Raw genomic sequence first — 23,581 nt, 5'->3', positions numbered from 1 at the left:
TTCCTCCTGCTCCTTCCCAGCCTAGTCAACATAAAGAAAATGAGGATTAAATGGATTTAAGTGGAAATGATCCATTTCCACTTAATGGATAGTAAATATATTTTATCTTCCTTATGATTTTCTTAATAACATTTTCTTTTCTCTAGCTTACTTTATAGTTAGAATGCAGTATGTGATACATATAACATACAAAATATATGTTAATCAACTGTTATCAGCAAGACTTCTGGTCAACAGTGGGCTATTAGTTAAGTTTTGGGGGAGTCAAAAGTTACGTGTAGATTACTGATCACACAGAGGAATGGTGTCCCTAACCTCCACATTGTTCACGGGTCAACTGTATACATATAATGTGAGTGCTTGCAAATATTTATGTAGAGAATTGTATTTTTTCTAAAGCTGCCTATACAAACCGTATATCAAAAAAATAATAATGTAGTCTGTTTCCATTTTTACAGCTTCATATGAAACTATCTATTTAGAAGGAAGCTAGCAATCATTGAGAAGTTGGCCCAGTGGTTTATGGGGGCCAGAGAAGGAGGCTTCATAGGGATGTTGGTAGAAAGATGCTATACTGAGCAGTTGACTGAACATCTGCTTGTTCATATTGTCCACTCAGGACATGGATAAGTCATCATCAATGGTTGAGACTTTATATAACAGTGGTCTAGCATCTTGTAACTCCTAGGAGAGCAATGCATTCAGAGAAACCTCAGAGTGGAAGGAACAAGATAGAAGAAAATGGAAATAACTGCAAAAATTATTGCGCTTTACATACTAAAAACTATTCTTTTAACTCTATTTGCAGCAGCAGATTTTCCAAATCAAATTCCTCAAACCACCTTTGAAAAGCCACAGTCTTGAGTTCCTAAATGGTAGGTGGTAGACAAAACATTAACTAGTATTTTCTTATTCTACAAGTGGAACTGGGTAATAGAGGATCAAGTTTCCTTGCAATACTATTCTTGTCAAACCCTCCCCACTTCCCACCTTCCCCAGGGACCCAGCCTTGGTTGCTTACTCTCCTGGATCCCAGCTTCCCACTTTTTTTTTTTAAGACGGGGTCTGCTCTGTTGCCCAGGCTGAAGTGCAGTGGTGCGGTTACAGCTCACTGCAACCTCAGCCTCCTAGATTTGTGATCCTCTGAACTCAGCCCCTCAAGTAGCTGGGACCACAGGCATGCATCACTACACCCAACTAATTTTTAATTTTTTTTGTAGATCTAGGGTCTCACAATGTTGCCCAGGCTGGTCTCAAACTCCTGGGCCCAAGTAACCATCCACTTTGGCCTTCCAAAGTGCTAGAATTACAGGCGTGAGCCACTGTGCCTGGCCTGCTTCCCACTTTTGCAACCAAATCCTTAAATCCTTCATTAAATCCTTCCCTCAAGATGAATAAGTAAGGAAATTGACACAAGTAATCTGCATGTCCAGATTTCCCAAGTATATAACTGAGTTGAAAACAAAGCTGATGTAGATTTCTTTGTGGTTGACCAATCAGGATATTCACCCAAGCCCCCACCCTTTTATTTAAATGTCCAATAAAATGAACAAAATTTCATGCACCTTTCATTCTGAAATGTATGGTATGATGGACTTAGGAATGGGGCTAATCAGGGGGAATTAGAATTGGTGCGTAGAGGAGCAGCAAAGCCAAGAGCAGAAATGGAGCTGACCACATAGCTGCATACATGATTTGGAATGAAAAGCAAGGTGCCAGGAGAGAGCACATAAAAATAGCTTGCGGCCAGGGAAGAGGCCACAATCAGTTTTGCTATATGAAAATACGTAACTATGATCTCATGGCTTTATTTCCCGATAGAATCGCTCTCACACATGCACTTTCTCAGCTATTGAATCGTGAATACAGGAATCCAGCAAACAAAAAAGCTAATAATAACATATGCTACTAACATATTTTGGAAATAGTTATGTCTTTTCATTCTTTTCGTTTTACAGACTTTGAAGGCAAAACCGTGGAATCCTAACAGATCAAATTGGATGAAATATATAATTTCTTGGTAGCATAATAAACATAGAAAGAATTTATATGAATGTCTATATTTAAGGAAGAATAATTTGAAAGATTTATGTCAGTCTTAGATAATACCATGCAAGGCAATTAAATCACTGTGACAGCACAGAGGTCAGAGTTCAGTCATTTTGCATTACTTGTATCCACTCATGTTTGTTTCATAATAATTGCATTTTCTTAGAACTATTTTGGTGTCAAATGCTATTTTTTATACTACATTAAAATAGAGTTGTCAGTCATTGCACCTGCCCATACATCTTCTGAGAGAACCTGCTTCCTTCCACCAGCCATACCTAAGACCTGCACCTAAGTGGCCATGTTTGCTCAAATGTCCTCATAACCTTGGCCTCAACTAATTAGGCCAAACAGATGTACTTCACTCAAGGAGAACCAATCATATTTTCTCTCTCTCTCTCTCTCTCTCAAAAAATAATTGAACTGAGACCAGTGAGTAAGTTGGTGTCTGGGTCAGGTTAATGGTGGTGAACTATGTGCCTGTGAGCTCTTCAGAGCTGGTTGGGTTCACCACCATCATAAGACCTGCCTCTGTACCATTTTTCCTCGGGTGTGCTTTGTATAAAGGTCTGTACAATAAATCACACTTTTTTAAAGCTTAGATTGAATAGGTTTCTGCTCCTTGACAACAGATATGGCCTGAATAAAATGAATTTTGAAAGAAAAGCATAATATTTTTACTATATAATTGCGTGGTTTAAGTAAAAATTACAGTCTTTTATTAAAGCGGTAATAGCCAAACCAGTATGCTCAGATATTTTCCGGCTAATAAGGCCCTTTACCAATGCCAATTAGGAACTTTTGAAAGCCCAGGAGTCATGTGAAAAACTGCTGATATCTGTGCTTTCTCTGTATGTTTAATAGCTCTTAAGATACAAATTACTTCCTGAAAATTCAGGGAAATTGTAGGTGCATCTTCTGCATTGCTTCTGCGCCATCATAATGCAATGGGTAATTTCAAACCCATGACTGACTTTTGCTTGTTTCCAAAGTCAGCACTTCATTTGATGTTATTATGAAGAAAGCTTAATATCTGTGTTAAGGACATTGATTTTGTGCCCTAATCCTACCAATACCATTGCCTGACCTTGTGGGGTCCTCAACCCAAGGAATGTTAACACAGAGAACAAGAGCTGTATGGGAAATCAAATGGTGCTTTACACAGAGCTGGGCACATGGCGGTTGCCCCTCAACATACAGGGCTTCTTATGATAAAACTAAGCGAGATTAGAAACTGTGATTCAGACCAAGAAGCCCAAGCTAAATTTCCCGCTCCATACCCCTTGAATCTGTTTTGTGTGACTCACTTATTACCCATAACCAGACAGAAAAGCTAGAACAAAGAACACAACCATGAACACATCACCTTTCAAAGTAGTGGCCCTGCCCCTTAGTGATTTTCTTCCCATGAGTGTCAAGTTGTGAACAATGAGATAATGAGCTTCTTCTCCAGTTGGTGGACATCTAGGAAAGGGCTAGAGGAGACCTAGACAGAGTTTTGTCCCCTTTTGGGACATATTCATCCCCATCCCCAGGAGTCTGTACTTCCAGCATGAATATGAACTGCCATATGTTTGGACCACCATAGGATGACAAGAATCCTCTAGAATAGACTCCTATAGGAGAATAGAATGGATTGATTTTAATCACCATATCTACTACCACACATTTGTCCCAAACTAATATATGGAATTACACTGGGAGGAAAGTGTTAAGTGTTTGCTATTTATTTAGAAATAATTACGATGCTACTTCAAAAGTATTTTTCAGGGTGATGTGGTTTGGCTTTCTGTCCCTACCCAAATTTCATCTTGTAGCTCCCATAATTCCCACGTGTTGTGGGAGGGACCCAGCGGGAGATAAATGAATCATGGGGGTGGGTCTTTTCCATGCTGTTCTCACAATAGTGAATAAGTCTCAAGATCTGATGGCTTTAAAAATGGGAGTTTGCCTGCACAACCCCTCTCTTTGCCTGCCGCCATCCGCATAAGATGTGACTTGTTCCTCCTTGCCATCCACCATGATTGAGAGGCCTCCCCACCCTGTGGAACTGTGAGTCCATTAAACCTCTTTCTTTTGTAAATTGCCCAGCCTCGGGTATGTCTTTATCAGCAGCACGAAAATGGACTAATACACAGGGAGTTTTTTTTTTTTCTTTATTTTTTCGACTGATGCACTAGTTCTCATGGTAGCCTGTTACATATAATAGACCAACTTGGGAAATCTCAAGTCTGATTTTCCCATTAAAAGTAACTTTAATGTGAGGTTATTATAAGTAGTTTCTCTGTGTTGTTAAAGCTATCATGGTAAAGCCATGAGGGAGGACTATTCTGTAGAAAAATTAGAGTATTGTTTGGAGAAAGGCATTATGTGTATAAAGTAATTAATTGGTCACTGGAATATGAGTTAAGTGTCTATAAATCTTTGTAACTATAGCAAGCACTATTAGTTGCCCTCCCTACAGCCCTGCTTAATTCTTGTGACCAACAGAACTCCGATTTTGTTGGGATGGTTGATGGGCCCAATGAATAGTGAGATATCTAATTTAGTCCCATTTGCCAGTGATTGGCCTAGGGGTAGGCATACGGCCCAATTTTGGACACTGATACATAAGTCTTCTGGAGGCCTGCATGAGACAGAGAGAATAAATGGTATGTAAGGAGAAAGCACTTTGGCTCCCACCTACTTCCTTCCTGCTTAAAATGCTGTCCTACTGGGATGTAATGCTCACAGCTTCAGCAACCATTTTGTAGCCATGAGAAGAGACATCACCAGCATAGGAGGGTAGCAGTAAAGAAAGACAGAAAAAGCCTGGTGCCTAATCCTGAGGCCTCGATGGCTTCAAAGAGCCTCTGAACCAACCCTGGATCAACCCCAGAATTTCTGTCTAATAAACAATAAATAACTCTATGTTTTAAGTGCATGTTATTGATGGGTTCTATTACTTATAGACAATGGCTGCATACTTAAATATGTGGCTATATATACTTATAGCTAACAGCTATTTAACTTACTAGAGAAATATCTTTCAATTTTTCATTTTAAGGGAATTAATAAGAAATATATTTAGATCATTTGTTTTTTAGAGACAAGTTCTCGCTCTGTACCCAGCCTAGAGTGAAGAGGCACAATTATGGCTCAGTACAACCTAGAATTCCTGGGCTCAAGCGATCTTCCCACCTCAGCCTCTCAAGTAGCTGGGACTACAGGAACATGCCACCACACCCAGCTAATTTTTTATTTTATTTTTATTTTTGTAGAGATGGGGTCTTGCTATGTTACCCAGGCTGGTCTTGAACTTCTGGACTCAAGTGATCCTCCTGCTTCAGCCTCCTGAGTAGCTGGGACTACAAGCATGAACAACCACACTCAGCCCCTAGACAAACTGACTTTTCCGACTCAGCTAGGCTCAAAATCTGTACTGACTGTTATATTTGTTATATCTTCCCTAATTCCAGTCAGTAAATGCCACCAACTTACTTCAATTCCAGACCATGATTTTCGACATTAGCATGGATCAGAATCACTTGTTAAAATAGATTGCTGAGGGCCAGGCATGGTGGCTCATGCCTGTTATCCCAGCTCTTTGGGAGGCCGAGGTGGGCAGATCACTTGAAGTCAGGAGTTTGAGACCAGCCTGGCCAACATGGTGAAACCCCATCTCCACTAAAAATACAAAAATTAGCCAGGCATGGTGGCATCTGCCTGTGGTCCTAGCTACTCCAGAGGTTGAGGCTGGAGAATCGCTTGAACCGAGGAAGCAGAGGCTGCAGTGAGCCAAGATCGTGCCACTGCACTCTAGCCTGGATGACAGAGCAAGACTCTGTCTCAAAAAACAAACAAACAAAAAAACCAACAAAAAAAATTGCTGGGGACCATCTCCAGAGTTTGTGACTCAGTAAGTCTTAGGTAGGGCCTGAGAATTTGCATGTCTAACAAGTTCCCAGGTGATGCTGATGCTACTGATCTGGGGACCATACTTTGACAACCACTGCCCTACACTATGTCCTCAAACTTCATCTCACTGATGCCTTGATAGATCTTACACAGTGATGTGGCCTTTCCTCTCTTGGCCGAACCATTACTTATTTGTTTTTATTTCAGGGAGGTGAACATTATGAGACTCCAAGAGACAGAAATAGGATAAAGAGCTATTCCTCCATCTACACACTACCAGATGTAACTGTGAAGTAATGTGTAACTTCCATTTGCTCCTTTGCTGGCCGTAAAACTAACATCTTTAACTCTAAAACGGTCCTGGCTCAGAGCTGAAAGCTTACTCGGTCTGCAGAGGACACAGAAAGGTCACCCAAGCTTGCAGCTGAGTTTCTGGAAGCAAACTGGTGACTCTCCCAACAGTGAGCAGCTGTTCTACCCCTCATATTAATTTCTTCTGGGCAGAAAAAGTGAGCCCACAGAGCTATCTAATCACAAGTCTCTCAGTTTATTGGTACAAAGAAGCATGATTTCTAAACAGAGAAGCCATAGCAAAGGTTTTGCAGAGTCCTGGCAGTCTCCTCCTTTGTAGGTGTGCTACCCATCTCTGGGAAAGCAGCCACAAACCCTAGTGTGTCTTGCTGAAAATCAACACACATAAGTCATACTTAAACAATGCCTTTAAAATTAAGTTGTCATCTATGGCCCCTAAAATTACCACCATGTTTGCAAAATGCCATGATGAGCCCTCAGTCCTCATGCTGACTTGACCTATCAGTAGCATTTGACATATGTCTTAGTCCCTTCGTGCTGCTATAACAAAGTACCATTGACCAGTAGCTTAGAAACAACAGAGATTTATTTATCACCATTCTGGGAATTCTTGATTATTTATCACCATTCTTGATCTGAGACTGGGAAGTCCAAGATCAAGGTGCCAGCAAATTCAGTGTTACATAAGAACACATTTCTTGGTTCATAGACAGCACCTTTTCACTGTGTCTCCACATGGTGGAAGGGGCTAGGCAGCTCTCAGATGCATCTTTTATAAGGACACTAATCCTATTCATGAGGCTTCTACCCTCATGACCTAATCACCTCCCAAAGGCCCCACCTCCTGAAGCCTGCTATGGTTTGGACGTTCATCCCAACTAAACCTTATGTTAAAATTTGGTCCTAATGTTGGATGTGGAGCCTAATAAGTGTTTGGGTCATAGGGGTGGATCCCTCATGAATAGACTAATGCCCTCCCTTGGGGTGAGTGAGTTCCCTTGCTCTTAGTTCCTGCAAGAGCTGATTGTTGAAAATTGTCTGGCACCTCCCCACTTCTCTTGCTTCCTCTCTCACCATGTGACCTTTACATATGCCAGCCCCCTTTTGCCTTCCACCATGAGTAGAAGCTGCCTGGGGCCCTCACCAGATGTCCAATCTTGAACCTTCCAGCCAGCAGAATTGTGAGCCAAATAAACCTCTTTTCTTTATAAACTACCTAGCCTCAGGTATTCCTTTACAGCAACACAAAGCTAACTAAGACAGCATCACATTGGGTATTAGTTTTTGAAATATTAATTTGGATAGCGGGAGCAAATATTCAGCCCATAACAACATAATCATTTCCTTGTCTCTGATACACTTACTTCACCTGCTTTTTAGGGCATGAGACTTTCATGGTTTTCTTCCTACTTCATCCCCATGAAGTGCTTTACTATTTCTCAGTCTCCTTTGCCGATTTATCCTCTTATACCCTTATAATATTGGAGTACACCAGGGATCTGTTGTTGATTGCCATCTGTAGCTACTCATGACCCCATCCAGTCCGATGACTCTATATTCCATCTATATACAAGTAATCCCCTAATTTATATCTCCAGACCAGTCACCTCTTCCAAACTTAAGATTCCCCTATCCTACTTGCAATTTGCACTTAAATTGCTAATAGGCAAATGAATTAACATGTTTCAAACTTACCTCTTAATTCCTATATCTCCCACCTGCTCCTCAATCTCAAACAAAATCTCAATAAAGAGGAATTTTATCTTCCCATTCACTCAAACCAAAATTCTTGGAGTCATCCTTACCTTCTTTTTCTTTTACACTCTACGCTCAATCACAGGAAGTCCTGATAGCTCTACCTTCAAAATAGTCTTCTGGATTTACCAGAAGCCAAATTTCACCATTACTCTCTGGGTCCAACCCTCTACTGTCTTCTGGATTATCGTAGAGCCTCTTAAGTAGTCTCCCTTCTTTATCCTTGAAATCTTACAGACTATTCTTAGAATAGTAGCTATTGTGGTTTGTATATTTGATTGAACTCTCTAAATGTCATGTTGAAATTTTATCCCCAATATAGGTTCCAACAGGAGGTATTGGGTCATGAGAGTGGATCCCTCATTAATTGCTTTGTGCCATCCTCACAATGAATGAGTCTCACTCTGTTAGTTTCCACGAGAGCTGATTGTGGACAAGCATCCTGGACTTCCCTCTTCACTCTCTTGCTTCGTTTCTCATTGTGTGATCTGCATAGGCCAGCTTCCCTTCACCTTTTGCCATGAATAGAAGTTTTCTGAGACGCTCATCAGAAACAGATATTGGCACCATGCTTCTTGTACAGCCAGCAGAACTATGAGCCAAATAAACTTATTTTCTTTATAAATTATCCAGCCTCAGGTATTCCCTTACGGAAACACAAATGGACTGAAACAGTAGCCAAAGTGATGCCTTCTTTTAAAATGTAAATCAGGTGTAAGGAAGGGGTCCAGTTTCAGTTTTCTGCATATGGCTAGCCAGTTTTCCCAGCACCATTTATTAAATAGGGGATCCTTTCCCCATTGCTTGTTTTTGCCAGGTTTGACAAAGATCAGATGGTTGTAGACGTGTGGTGTTATTTCTGTTCAGTTGGTCTGTATCTCTGTTTTGGTACCAGTACCATGCTGTTTTGGTTACAGTAGCCTTGTAGTATAATTTGAAGTAAGGTAGCGTGATGCCTACAGCTTTGTTCTTTTTACTTAGGATTGTCTTGGCTATATTGGCTCTTCTTTGGTTCCATATGAAATGTAAAGTAATTTTTTTTCTAATTCTGTGAAGAAAGTCAATGGTAGTTTGATGGAAACAGCATTGAATCTATCAATTACTTTGGGCAGTATGGCCATTTTCACATTTATTCTTCCTACCCATGAGTATGGAATGTTTTTCCATTTGTTTGTGTCCTCTCTTATTTCCTTGAGCAGTGGTTTGTAGTTCTCCCTGAAGAGTCCTTCATGTCCCTTGTAAGCTGTATTCCTAGGTGTTTTATTCTCTTTGTAGCAATTGTGAATGGGAGTTCATTCATTGTTTGGCTCTCTGCTTGTCTATTGTTGGTATATAAGAATGTTTGTGATTTTTGCACACTGATTTTGTATCCTGAGACTTTGCTGAAGTTGCTTATCAGCTTAAGGAGTTTTGGGTCTGAGATGATGGGGTTTTCTAGATATAGGCTCATGTTATCTGCAAACAGAGACAGTTTGACTTCCTCTCTTCCTATTTGTATACCCTTTATTTCTTTCTCTTGCCTGATTGCCCTGGCCAGAACTTCCAATACTATGTTGAACAGGAGTGGTGAGAGGGGGCATCCTTGACTTGTGCCGGTTTCCAAAGGGAATGTTTCCAGCTTTTGCCCATTCAGTATGATATTGGCTATGGGTTTGTCATAAATAGCTCTTATTATTTTGAGATGTGTTTCATCAATACCTAGTTTATTGAGAGATTTTAACATGAAGGGATGTTGAATTTTATTGAAGGTGTTTTCTGCATCTATTGAGATAATCATGTGGTTTTTGTCATTGGTTCTGTTTATGTGATGGATTACATTTACTGATTTGCAGATGTTGAACCAGTCTCACATCCCAGGGAATGCATGTGGGGCTTAAAACCTAAATGATGGGTTGATAGGTACAGAAAACCACCGTGGCACATGTATACCTATATAACAAACCTGCACATTCTCTGCTTGTATGCCAGAACTTAAAGTAAAATAAAAAATACATATGGGAAAGAAGATTATCCTCTGGGGATTAAACTGCAGTCATCACATACAAAATGGATTGGAAGAGAGATATACAAAAAATAAAAAAGAATTTTCTTTTCACTTCCAAGAATAGAATAGTAATTAATTATATTTTGAGGGTGAAATGACGAGTCATCTTAAAGTAACAGAATGGATCCCAGTCTTCAGTTAATAGCTAACCTTGACTATAAATTAATTTAAAGTTTTGGTACATTTAAAAAAGGAATCATCAATCAAAAAGGGATTGTGTCAACCATGGAAAAAAAGAAAATCACAAAAGTTGGTGATATTCATCCAAATAGTTTCCAACAGAATAAGAGCTTTATATAATACACTATACATAGTATAACCCCTTTGGTAAGAATATCTCTACAGAAAGGATAGATGAATCTGATGATTTTTAACTTTTACCATTAAACATTCACTTTATCAAAACAAACAAACAAAAATGTGAATCAGATTGTAGCTCAATTATGTTTAAGAGCTCATAGAGGCTCTCCACTACAGAATAAAAGCCAAAGTCCTTATGATGGCCTGAAAGGCCACATGGTCTGTTCCCACCCTCACCTTTTCATCTCTCTGATCTCCTCTCCTACTACTATTTTTCATGTTTATACCACTCTGCTCTTGCCACATAAGCCTCCTGGCTGTACCTTATATCTGCCAGGCACACTCTGACCTCAGAGCCTTGCACTAGCCATTTCCTCTACATGGAACACTCTTTCATTAAATATGTGACCAACGCTTCACTTCCTACAAGCCTTTGCTCAGATTTCACCTTTTTAATAATGCCTATACATACCATGCTGTTTAGCACTGCTATCTGCCACTCTCAGCAATCTCAGCCCCCTTTATCCTGCTCTACTTTTTGTTGTATTCCGCAGTGCTTACAATCTCAACGTTATTATTGTTCATGTATTATATTTTTGCCCATTGTCCTTCTAACACACTAAAAATAAAGCTCTATAGTAGTAATACTCATCTGTTTTGTGGTGTTTTCTAAGCACCTAGAATAATGCCTAGCACACAGTTTTGAGCAATACATACTTTGGATCCCTCTCTTCTAAATTCCAACAATGCTCATTCTTTTTTTTTCCTTAATCCCCTGGGCACCCACCCCTGAGTACCATTCACTGGCCGATCCCTGGAGTTCCACCCTGCCCTGTTCCTGAGTGCCCTCCGTGTGTGCCTCCCCCACCATGCCCTCTGGGTGCCAGTCCTTAGCCCACCATTTTGGATGTCCATCCCCTCCCACTCTGGGTGTCAGCAGCCTGGGTGCACTTCCCTGCCAGCATGAATGGGTTGTCCATCAGGCTGATAGCACCTTAGTAAAATTCACCACCGTCATTTATTCTTCACCTCTGCAGGATTAGAAGTGTAGTTTGCAGCTACCATTAAAGTCCCTCAGATAACCAAGCCAACAATACTAATGATAGAACAAGAATGACAGCTTACCATTCTTAGACTTAAAATAGAAGTACCAAAGTTACCAGATGTCCACAGCTCTAAAAGTGCATTAACTTCCTGCACAAGCTACATGGAAGCACAAATTATAATCAGAAGGCTCAGAGTCAGAACAAGAAATATTTACATGATTTGTGTATCTGATGGTCTTCGATGCTAATTAACTTGCATCTTCACAATGGAGCCATATCCAATGTCGACTGCTAGAGATCACAGGCAAGGCACTCTCCCTGCACAGTGCTAACCAGCCTTTCCTGATTCATTTATTCAACACATTTGTTGGGTGCTTATGATGAGTCATGTAGTGTGGGAGGCAGGCACTGAGCATACAGGGACAAATAAGACAAAATACAAAATAGCTCTTGTTCCTGCTTTTGAGGAGTTTGCTTTCTAGTGAAGAAGACAAATATTAAGCCAATAAACATATAACGAAGCAAGATGACCACAAGCTGTGCTGACAGCTATGACTAAAACAGAATGATGCGATAAAGCTATTCCAGATAGGGTTGTCATGGAAGAGCTCAGTGGAGCCTAAGGATGAATGTGAGGCAGTCATGAGATGAGCTGGAGGAAGCTTTCCAAGCAGGGGTAGCAGCAAGTGCAAAGGCCCAGTGTAGGGGGTAAGAGAGGAGATGGGTTAGTTTTTAAAAACAGAAAGAAGCTAGCCAGTATAAGTGCAAGAGAGGTATGGGATATATTTGGAGAAAAAGGCAGGTCTTGGAAGTTTTCACAAAATCTTGGTAGGTAATTTGGATTTTAAAGGCACTAGCAAGTACGTTCTGAAGAAAAATTTAGAGGAATGTAAGAATAGATGGTAGGATACCATTTAGGAGGCCATTATGAGCATTCATGCAAGAGATGCTAGTGGCTTAGACTAGGAAGATGGTAATAAGGACGAGAAGTGGAAAAATTGAGTTATATTCTGGAGGGATATATCTCACTCATAGGATTTTTTTTTTTTTTTTTTTTGAGACAGAATGTCACCTGTGTTGCCCAGGCTGGAGTGCAGTGGCATGGTCTAGGTTCACTACAACCTCCGCCTCACAGGCTCAAGCCATCCTCTCACCTCAGCCTCCCAAGAAGGAGTAGCGGAGACTACAAGTGCACACCACCACACCTGCCTAATTTTTGTATTTTTAGTAGAGACAGGCTTTCACCATATTGCCCAGGCTGGTCTCAAACTCCTGATCTGAAGCGATCCACCTGCCTCACTCTCCCAAAGTGCTGGGATTACAAGTGTGAGCAACTGTGCCCAGCCGCATTCATGGGATTTTAAGTTGGAATGAATATAGCGAGGAGAGTAAATAAAAAGGAGAAATCAAAGATTAACTGGTTTTAGTTTGAACAACCAGCTGGATGATGGTGCCGTTTCCTAAAATGTGGATAGACAGCAGCACAGATTTGTGGATAGAATAGAAAATCAGGGGCATGTCAATCTTAATATCTAAGTGGAAGTACTAAGTTATCGATGAGTCTGCAGTTCAGAGAAGAGAGCAGGGCTAGAGTCATCAATTTGTGAATCACTAGCTCAAAGGTGGTAAGGGACCTAGGCACTATGCAACATGTGTAGGAAGGGAAGGGTAAGGAAGGAAGCCCAAGACCCATTCTGAAGGCACTCCCATATTTAAGGGCCAGATCTACAAGGAGAGGCCAACAAAGAAGACTCAAGACAACCTTCTGTTGGAAGAGAGCCTGTAGAGTGATATAACAGAGGCCAAGAGACAGTGTTTGGAAAAGGAAAGTTTTAAAAGATAAGCTAAACATTGAGCAAATGAACAAATGTATCAATGTTTTTGGAAGCCAGGATAATCAAGACTGGGGAAGGGTAAAACAGATTTGGGAAGGGGGAAGGGAAGGAAGAACCCTGTGGTTTTGGATTGCTAGATTGGAATTGAAGATATCATGATGAACTTATGAAAAGGCCTAGAAAACAGTGGCATCCCCATAGCAGTGAACACATTTAGCACCTAAATTTTGAGTTCTAAAACCACTCCCTACTAAAAGGAACCAACCCTTTTTGAATAAATGATTGGTTCTAGCACTGGGGCAGGGAACATATGTGATAAATCTGCAATATCTTGTTGACCCAGAAAATGAGACAATGCTTAAAAAAAAAAAAGAATGGATGTGATGTGTGATGTGTGTAAAGGAAGGACACAGACATCAGCTTGCAGGGACACCAACTTAATTAAGTATACACAGGTAATGTCACATGGTAATTAGATAAACAGTAGCACCCCCATAGCAGTGAACCTCCTCGGATGTGATACACTAAGAAGGACAAAGAATTTCTTCTGGTATCCTTGCTCCCCAGAAATGTATAAATTGAAAAATAATCGTGGGGAAACAACATACAAACTCGATTGGAGAAATTTTCTACAGAATAATTGACCTATACTATTCAAAAATGTCAATGTCACAATAAACAAGAAAAGGCTGAGGAAGTGTTCCAAATTATAGAGTACTAAAGAAATATGACAACTAAAGGCAATGTGTGATGCTGGATTGGATCTTGGATCAGGAAACAAAATGCTATAAAGGACATTATTTGCAAAATTTAAATACTGTCTGTTAGGTAATAGCATTGTATCAATGTTAAATTTCTTGATTTAAAAAATGATACAGTAGCTATGTAAGGAAATCATCTTTAAAAAATACCGGCTGAAGTATTTAAGAGTAAAAAGCCAAAATGTCTGCAACTTACTCTTAAATGGTTCAGAATAAAATCATGATGTGTGTGTGTATTTGAACAAACATTTTTACAATAACAATTAGTGATTCTCGAAGAAGGGCATATGAGAGGTTTTTTTCTTACTATTCTTCCACCTTTTATGTATTTTGAAATGGCAAAATAAAGTTTAGTAAGAAAAAGCTAAGATAAAGGTAGAAAGATGTACTTTGGACTTAGCAATATGGAAGTCATTGATGAATTTGATATACAGTTTTAAGAGCTTCAGCCATGAAATCATAGCCTCTGGTAGCTTTCTACCTAAATATTTTTAAATTTCTCTCAAATTATGAGTTAAATCTTTCTTTTATATTTTCCAACTGGATTGTTTTTATAATTTTTATGTGTTTCACCTGTTCTGCAAACTGGCAAAAGTCATGAAATAAGAAACAGAAGATGTAAAACAATTGGAAAAAGGTAAAGTTAAATCTCCATGACATCAGTCTAGACAACAACTTTTTGGATCAGACCCCAAGAGCACAGACAACAAAAGCAAAAATAGGCAAATGAGATTACCTCAACTAAAATGCTTCTGCATAGCAAAGGAAACAATCAACAGAATGAAGAGACAACTTACAGAATGGGAGAAAATATTTGCAAACCACGTCTCTAATGAGGGGTGAATATTCAGAATATATAAGACATGCAAACAACTAAATAGCAAGAAAACAAATAATCTGATTTTAAAATGGGTGAAAGACCAGAATCAAAATTTCTCAGAAGACGACAACAAACGGCCAGCAGGTTTATGAAAAAAATGTTCACTATCATGAATCCCCAGGGATATGCTAATTACTACCACAATGAGATATCACCTCAGACCTGTTAGAATGGCTATATCAAAAAGACAAAAAGTAATAAGTGTTGGCAAGGAGGTGGAGAAAAGGGAATCCTTTCACGCTGTTGGTGAGAAGGTAAATTAATACAGCCATTAATGGAAAACAACATGGAGGTTCCCAAAAAATTAAAAATAGAATTATCATATGAACCAGCAATCCCACTACTGGGTATATATCCAAAGGAAATGAATCATTATATCAGAGATATCTGTCCTTCATGTTTACTGCAGCAGTATTCACAATAGCCAAGACAGGAGTAAACCTCAGTGTCCATCAAAGGGTGAATAGGTAAAGGAAATGTGGTGTATATACACAATGGAATACTAGTCAGTCTTCAAAAAGAAAAAAAAATCTGTCATTTGCAACAACATGGATGAGCCTAGAGGACATTACATTAAGTGAAATAAGCCAGGCACAAAAAGACAAATATTTGCATGATCTCACTTATATGTGGAATCTTAAAAAAGTTGAACTCATAAAAGTAGCCACTAGACTGATGGTTACCAGGGGCTGAGAGAGGAGGGTGGTTGGGAAGATGTTGGTCAAAGGATACAAAAATTTCTGTAAGACAGGAGGAATAACTTGGAGAGATCTATTGTACAATATGGCAACTATAGTTTATAACAATGTATTGTGTTCCTGGACATTGCTAAGAGAGTAGATTTTAAGTGTTCTCACCCCAAAAGTGAGTATGTGAGGTAATACATGCTAATTAGATAAATTTACTCATCCCACAATGTATATATATTTCAGAATATCCCATTGGCACAGTGGCTCACACCTGTAATCCCAGCAACTTGGGAGGTCGAGGACTGAGGATTGCTTGAGGCCAGGAGTACAAGACCAGCCTGGGCAACATAGGAAGACCCTGCCTCCACAAAAATAAAACATAAAAAAATAGCCAGACATGTGACATGCACCTGTTAGTCCTAGCTACTTCGGAGGCTGAGGCAAGAGGATCCCTTGAGCCCAAGAGTTCGAGGCTGCAATGAGCTATAATCATACCACTGCACTCCAGTCTGGGCAACGGAGCAAGACCTTGTCTCTAAATAAATAAATAAAACATCATATACATAATAAGCATATACCATTTTTTGTTAATTTAAATAGTTAATTAATAATAATACCAGATGTCTTCATAACAGCTACTGAAATTATCACTTGATTTCGTTTACTGGACCTATTAATAGTTACGTTATCAATTCCACATACCAAGCATCTTTGTAGCTCTAGAATAAAACCTACACAGTTATGGTAAATTATTCTTTTAATATATGGTTTCTAGGTTCTTTATTTAGGATTTTCTCATTGGTATTTATAAATTACACTGGCCCATATGTTTTTATGTGAGAGTATGTGTGGGATACAGAGAAACATATGATTGCTTTGTCATTTTTGGCATTCAGTGTTTTGTTGGCTTTATAAAATACATTTGGTAACCTTGTAGGTCTTCTAACCATTCCCAAAGTATAAAAATCTTTTGTTTTTTAAAGCTTTGAAAACTTTACCCATAAAATGATCTGGGCTCAGAATGTAATATTTTAAGGTCATTTGTTCTATCTTCCTTGGTACAGGTTTTCTATTTTTTTCTGGAGTCAACTTTAGTAACTTAATTTTTTCTCTGAGATTATTCATCATGTATGTAAATACATGTAAATCCTCTTTCTTTCTTGGGAGTTATAGTCTTCAAATGTATGTGTAAGGAGCCATCAGAGAGAGAGTGAACAGAAAGAGTGCCTATACACAAGAAGGGGTGGCCGCCCAGGTTCTGGCTTGTGTGAAACATTTATGTCCCAACCAGGGCAAATTGTGATTGTGTGGAAAGATTGCACCTTCTTCCTACCTGCTTTCTCAAGGTAAAGACAGAGTCAATTACCAATTATGATTTATAGAAACTACTGCCTTGCTAGCAAAAAATGCCACCTCATCAGTTATTTATGGTATTGTAAGATCATAAATTTGATTTATAACCCAAAACATTTATAGGAAGAAAAAACTGGTTTTGATTTATAACCCAAAACATTTTATGGAAAGAAAAGGAAAAGTCTTAATATGACTATATGAACTCGAGCCAGGGGGCTGCAACAGTAACTACAAAGTTCCAGTTGACAGAAGTAAGTGAAACCAAAACAGTCCTCAGATCTTTTCTCTAAGCCTGTCTGAAATCCAGCCATGCTAAGAGCTTAGGACTATCAATTGTCCATTTGCTTAGATTACTTTCCAACATACCCGGGTTCATTCTTAGGTACTTAAACATTTGTCTATTTAGTTGTGTTATTTTGACTGAAACTTCAGACAATTCTTTTTTTTGGCACCAACATCCTTGTTCCACAGAATCAGTCAATGCCAGAGATGTCTGATGAAATCTAAAAATGTCAGCACTCAGAAAAATGTTCAAACCTCCTTCTATTGCTGATATCTCAGACACTATGATGTGTCACAATGCAGATATAATGTAATATAAAACTTCTAAATACAATTTCAGCTTTGAGTCTGCAGTACTCAAACAGATACAGATTTCGTGTGCGATAGATTTACTTTCTTCCTAGATTTTTGTCTCATCTGTTCCCAGAAAATCAGTCATTTATCTAGACAAAGACCCATGATAGATTATTTTCTCCTTCACTTGATTCCATTCTTGCCCCATAACTTATCAATTTTTATTTTTTAAATGTCTCAAGTTTCAGTTTTTAAGAAACCAGTAGTGTGATACTAATATGTTTCAAAAACAAAATAATAAATTAGCTATCATTGGATGTCATACTAACTTTTCAAAGCTGATTTTATTATGGGACATTCTAGAGTGAATCTGTGCCCACTTACCAGAGTTGTTTGAAGTGTATCTGTTGGGACCTGAAAACTCAGATATTTCAGCTCTCCAGGTGCTGCTCATGAAGTAAAACACCTACGCTTGGAGTTCAAACCTTTTTTAAAGACATGTTAAAATTGATTCCTATATTAGTTCGTTTTCATACCCCAGACTGGGTAATTTATAAAGGAAAGAGGTTTAATGAACTCACAGTTCCACATGGCTGGAGAGGCCTCACAATCATGGCGGAAGGCAATGGAAGTGGAAAGTCACATCTTACATGGTGGCAGGCAGGAGAGCTTGTGCAGGGAAACTCCCATTTATAAAACCATCAGATCACATGAGACTTATTCACTACCCTGAGAACAGTATGGGGGAAACAGCCCCCATGATTCAATTATCTCCACCCAGCCCTGCCCTTGACACATGGGGATTATTACAATTCAAGGTGAGATTTGGGTGGGGACACAGCCAAACTATATCAGCCCCCTACCTTTTCAACAGCTTGAAGTCATTAATGGTAAAGTTGTAATACATTTGGTTCATGTGACATCATTTTTAAAAAATCCTAATAGGATTAGAACAAATTCATTTTTAGTCTAAACTTCTTTAGAAATAAGACATTTTCCGATTATACTTAATTTTAGGAGGAAATGTACATTCATAACAAATTATTATTATCCTTTTCAAGACCTGCATCATATTTAATGCCTTTTAAAAATGTGTAACCACATCTCTGTGTTTATAAAAGAATAAAATGACTTCGGTTCCACTCCTAGGTCACTCCTATCTGAGTTGGTTTGGAAGGTGGCGGTTATGTGGGACATGGAGCGCTTCTGACTGCTTGCTGCTCTCTGTGATATGCCCTGCTCTCAATAGCACCCAGAAGTTTTACCTGCCTCTCCCACCTGTGAAACTGATATGAAAATGGCCCTTTGAAACAAGAGATGTGGGAGCAGCCTTAAATTATTCAGGATCTTTATTATTAATGAATGTGCTTCTGTGAGCCCTTAAAAATAGTGCAGCCTCAAAGATTACTGTTTTGCATGCAATTGCTAGACAACCAGAACAAGAAATCAACTCTACACAGGAATGCTACATCTGGAAACCTGATTTTACTCAGCTTCTGTCTTCCAGAACTGCTGAGTCATTTTTACGGAGGTTCGACTAGAATGCTTCTCTGCGGAAACTAAGAAAGGTAAGGACTTGGCGTGGAGGCAGTTAGATCATATCTTCAGCTGTCCTGTTGACTGGCCGGGAGGCTGGACCCTTCTAGGCCTACCTAGGAACTTCAGGAATTTCTACACCAAGAAGAGTTCTAAACTGATTTCACATGCTACAACTTTTCTAAAAAATCTTATTTGAATATATATGGAAACTTGCTAGGTTTTGGGAAGTCTTAGATTACCACTATTATTATTATTATTATTATTATTATTATTATTATTATTATTATTATTGAGGCAGAGTCTTGCTCTGTCACCCAGGCTGGAGTGCAGTGTCACATCTCGGCTCACTGCAACCTCTGCCTCAGGTTTCAAGCAATTCTCCTTCCTCAGCCTCCTGAGTAACTGGGATTACAGTTATCCACCACCACGCCTGGCTAATGTTTGCATTTTTAGTAGAGATGGGGTTTCACCATGTTGGCCAGGCTAGTCTCAAACTCCTGACCTCAGGTGATCTGCCTCCTTCAGCCATCCAAAGTGCTGGATTACAGGCATGAAAGCCACTGTGTCTGGCCGCTGTTATATTTTTAAAGAATGAATGTAATCAGATTTTTCTTTAATTTTGCTTTCTGCAAAATGTTATTTATCTGCCCAAATAACTTGTGCTCTAATTCATTCATTCATTAGAAGGAAGGTAAAGTATTATTTAAATTTAATTATCATATAACTTTTTAAAAACAGTTTTAAACTACCCATGATAACACAGGTAGTTATGTAGCCATGTTACATCTTTTTCTGAGAACTAATAAAGCTTTTCTTATACCATAACCCATTCTTTTTGCTGAAAATGAATATATATATATATATAAAATACATTAGACACACACAGAGACTTCAAAAGTTCATGGAAAAATGGAATTAAAAGATAAAAATAAAAACAAATTTATTTCTCAGCATAAGCCTTATCAAGTTCAAGACACTTTTGTAAGTGATAATACCAGCCATTTAGTCCATCCTTAAAGAACTGAGGGTCCTGAGAATTTAACTATGTCAGTGCAGTCCTTTTGACATTATTAACTGAAGAAAACTAGGTGCCCTTTAAAGATTTTTTAAGATTAGGAAACAAAAAGAAAAGAGAAAGAGCCAAATCAGAATTGTAAGGTGGATACCTCATGATTTCTCTTCAAATCACTTGCAAAATTGTCCTTATGTGATGAGAAGAATGAGCAGAAGCAGTGTCATGGAGGACTCACTGATGATGCTGTCCTGGGTGTTTTTCTGCTAATGCTTTGGCTAACTTTCTCAAAATGCTCTCATGATAAGCAGATATTATTGCTCTTTTGGCCCATCAACAAGCAAAATACCTGGAACATCCTAAAAATTGTTGCCAGAACCTTTTCTCTTGATAGGTCTGCTTTTGCTTTGACTGGACCACTTCCATCTCTTGGTAGCCATTGCTTTGATTGTACTTTGTCTTCAGGATTATACTGGCAAAGTCGTGTTTCATCTCTTGTTACAATTCTGCAAAGAAAGCCTTCAGAATCTTGGTCCCACATGTTTAAAATTTCCATTGACTCTGCTCTTATCTGCAGCTGATCTACGTGCAATGGTTTTGGCACCCTTCTAGTAGAAAGCTAGCGCAACTTCAATTTTTCAGTTAGAATTGTGTAAGCTCAATCAGTTGAGCTATCTATGGAGTTGGCTATTGTTTCTTCTGTTAATTGTTTGTCCTCTTAAATTACAGCATTCACATTTCTTTAAAGAAAAAACTTCATTTTTTTCTTGCAAACTGATGTGGATGGTTTACTGCTGTGGGTTTCATCTTTCACATCATCTCATCCCTTCCTTCTCAAAATGAGTTATCTCTCTGTGAACTACTAATTTCTTTTTTTAAAATTTAATTTTATTTTAAGTACTGGGATGCATGTGTAGGACGTGCAGGTTTGTTACACAGGTAAACGTGTGCCATGGTGGTTTGCTGCACCTATCAGCCCATCACCCGGGTATTAAGCCCTACATGCATTAGCTATTTATTCTGATGCTCTTCCTCTTCCTGCACACCCAACAGGCCCCAGTGTGTGTTGTTCCCCTCCCTGCATCCATGTGTTCTCACTGTTCAGCTCCCATTTACAAGTGAAAACATGCAGTCTTTGGTTTTCTGTTCCTGTATTAGTACGCTGAGGATAATGGCTTACAGCTCCACCCATGTCCCTGCAAAGGACATGATCTTGTTCCTTTATATGGCTGCATAGTATTCCATGGTGTAAACTACTGATTTATTTGGGGCATTGTCCCCATAAACTTTTTGTAAAGCATCAATGATTTTACTATTTTACCACCCAAGTTTTACCATAAATTTGACATTTGTTCTTGCTTCCATTTTAGCAGAATTCACGTTGCTCTTAAGAGCTATTTTCAGACTGATATCTTATCCTTCTTAATGCTTCAAACTAAATCCTGTTCAGACATGCTTCAACAATCTAGTGTGAGTTTATTTTGGTACAAAAAAAATTTTGAAATCCTTGCCTATTTTTTTCAAAATATACATTTTCCACAAACCTCTCATGTGTGTGTGTTGTTTGAACAATAGTTGCAACATGAAACAATTAACAAAGGTAGCTAATTGACTACTCTTTTAAAAATAAACTAATTATTAACAGAATCCTATGTGTACATATACATACATGTATGTATATATGCATATATATGACAAGTTGATAGCTTTTGTTAGAAATTTAATATGTAGAATGATTTAGCATAGTGTTATTAGAAATTTAAGTATTGAGAGTTTCAAATTTTGTTCTTAAAGTTCAAGTAAATTGATATCATCTTAAAGTAAGAATACAGTCCACTCTTAAAATTATAATGCCTCAAAGGCTCTAAGTCATCATGGTATTAGTTTCAGGAGCTGTTCTCAGTTTTCTGAGAAGCGTGGTCAGTATCAGGAGCCTCTACTTCTATGTTTCTCCTTGTTTTTTTCCTCCCAAGATATTTCAGTCTCCTTGAACACCTTGCAGTCACTTTCCACAGGTAAAATGATTTGTTTAGTTGCCTTTTTGTTCCCGTGGCCTCATTCGTCTGCTGCAAAATCTTCTGCTTAAAATACTGGTTCATTTCTAGTTACAGGGACCCACTTGCCATCTGTCATTCCAGGAAATTTGTGAAATGGATCCAGATAAACAAGGTGAGTGTTATTGTCAAGTTTCTGAGCATAGTTTGTAAACAGAAAAATTAGGCACAGATGTTATATTTTCAGACCTCTGATTTGAAGAAGAATAAACATTTGGCAAATTTCTGGCTGAAAAAGAAACTGTTATTTGATTAAAGTGGCTTTCTCTCTCTTCTAAACAGAAATCCACCATGTACTGAAGAGTATCTGTGGTCTGTTGTCTCGAAAGCACCAAAAATAATCTAACAAAAGACTTGATGTCAACATAATTACATTTGAATTGCTATTCAAATACACAGAAACTATTACCTTAGTTTTATGTATATTCATAGTTAACTATTAAAATGAAATTATCATATATATTTTAATGTCATGGGTAAGTTCACAGTACTGTGTGGTTCAAGTTGGGAGAAAGGTCTCACAGTTGTCATTATATGAAAATTTTATAAGTGGATATGGAGAAACTAGTTCCCCTTTCTTCTGACATCGCTGAATGCCAAGTTAGCCCCAGAACTGATCTGTGGGATTTCTATTGCTAGATCTATTTGGAGCCTTACTCCCCTAACCAAAATCTACATTGTTATCTTACTTGTTTTATATGAAATTCTGTATGATCCCTAGTTGTTTATCTAAAACAACATTATAAATGATTCCAATACCTTTGGGTTTTCCAAATTTGGTCTCTCATATTAATACGCTTTACACAAAGCAGTAGGTAATCCATTCAACTCTCAATTTTCTTCTTTCTCAATTTTCTAAGGCAGTGTGTCTCAAAATTAGCATGCATCAGAATCACCCAAAAGGTTTGTTAATATGCTGAAAAGTTTGTGATTCCGTGGGTCTGGGAAGAGTCCAGGAATGTGCATTTCTAACAGGTTCCCAGGTGACCTGATGCTGCTGGCTTGGGACCGTACTCTGAGGACCACTGGCCTAAAGCATCTATTTTGGATCATCGAACTAGATGATGGACATTTGAAAGAATTGTATTATATCCACCTTAGTATCTGTGAAAAATAAATATATTGATGTAGCTGAGCAAAAACAAGAATCCTGGTCAAAAGATATTTCTCAATCATATTGCTTCCATGAAGAAGAACACATGTAGCTTGTGTTACTATTTCTTTAAGCATCTCAAACTGCTTTGTTCATAGCTTTGGGCGTGATACATTTGGTAGTTTCTTCCTTTCTTGAGTTTGTTTTGTGTGCGTGTGTGGTGGTTTTGTTTTTTTTTTTTTTTTTTTTTGCATCATCAGAAAAAAAATGTAAAAGCCTTGAGGAAGTGGGTCTGGTGTTGGCTCACCTGGGCTCCTCACTCATTTTCCATGTTGCACTGTATCACAGCTTGCCGTGTTATGCAGCATAACTTCATCAGATGACGC

The 23,581-nt window shown here is 38.5% G+C and overlaps 2 protein-coding genes across 6 annotated transcripts in view; both read left to right on the top strand.

The window, feature by feature from the left end:
* The window catches only part of MDH1B (malate dehydrogenase 1B), a 54,365-nt gene extending 38,230 nt beyond the window's left edge, over window positions 1-16,135 (top strand). For 2 of the 5 annotated variants that reach the window (XM_054548624.1, XM_054548621.1), the window contains exons 12-13: window positions 809-875; window positions 1,959-2,048. In XM_054548624.1, coding sequence (XP_054404599.1) covers window positions 809-864 — 56 coding nt within the window. In that variant the 3' untranslated portion in view covers window positions 865-875; window positions 1,959-2,048. 5 annotated transcript variants of the gene reach the window in all.
* Window positions 16,136-18,544: 2,409 nt separating this feature from the next.
* Window positions 18,545-23,581, top strand: part of DYTN (dystrotelin) — a 71,164-nt gene continuing 66,127 nt past the window's right edge. The window contains exons 1-2 of the mRNA XM_024243398.2: window positions 18,545-19,065; window positions 22,154-22,217. Of these exons, the coding sequence (XP_024099166.2) occupies window positions 22,199-22,217 (19 nt within the window). The 5' untranslated portion in view covers window positions 18,545-19,065; window positions 22,154-22,198. The remainder of the gene's footprint in view (window positions 19,066-22,153; window positions 22,218-23,581) is intronic.

The sequence above is a fragment of the Pongo abelii genome, chromosome 11 (assembly GCF_028885655.2).
Source record: "Pongo abelii isolate AG06213 chromosome 11, NHGRI_mPonAbe1-v2.0_pri, whole genome shotgun sequence".
Lineage (NCBI taxonomy): Eukaryota > Metazoa > Chordata > Mammalia > Primates > Hominidae > Pongo > Pongo abelii.
The sequence above is the reverse complement of the archived record's forward strand: the minus strand, read 5'-3'. Positions and strand labels throughout refer to the sequence as shown.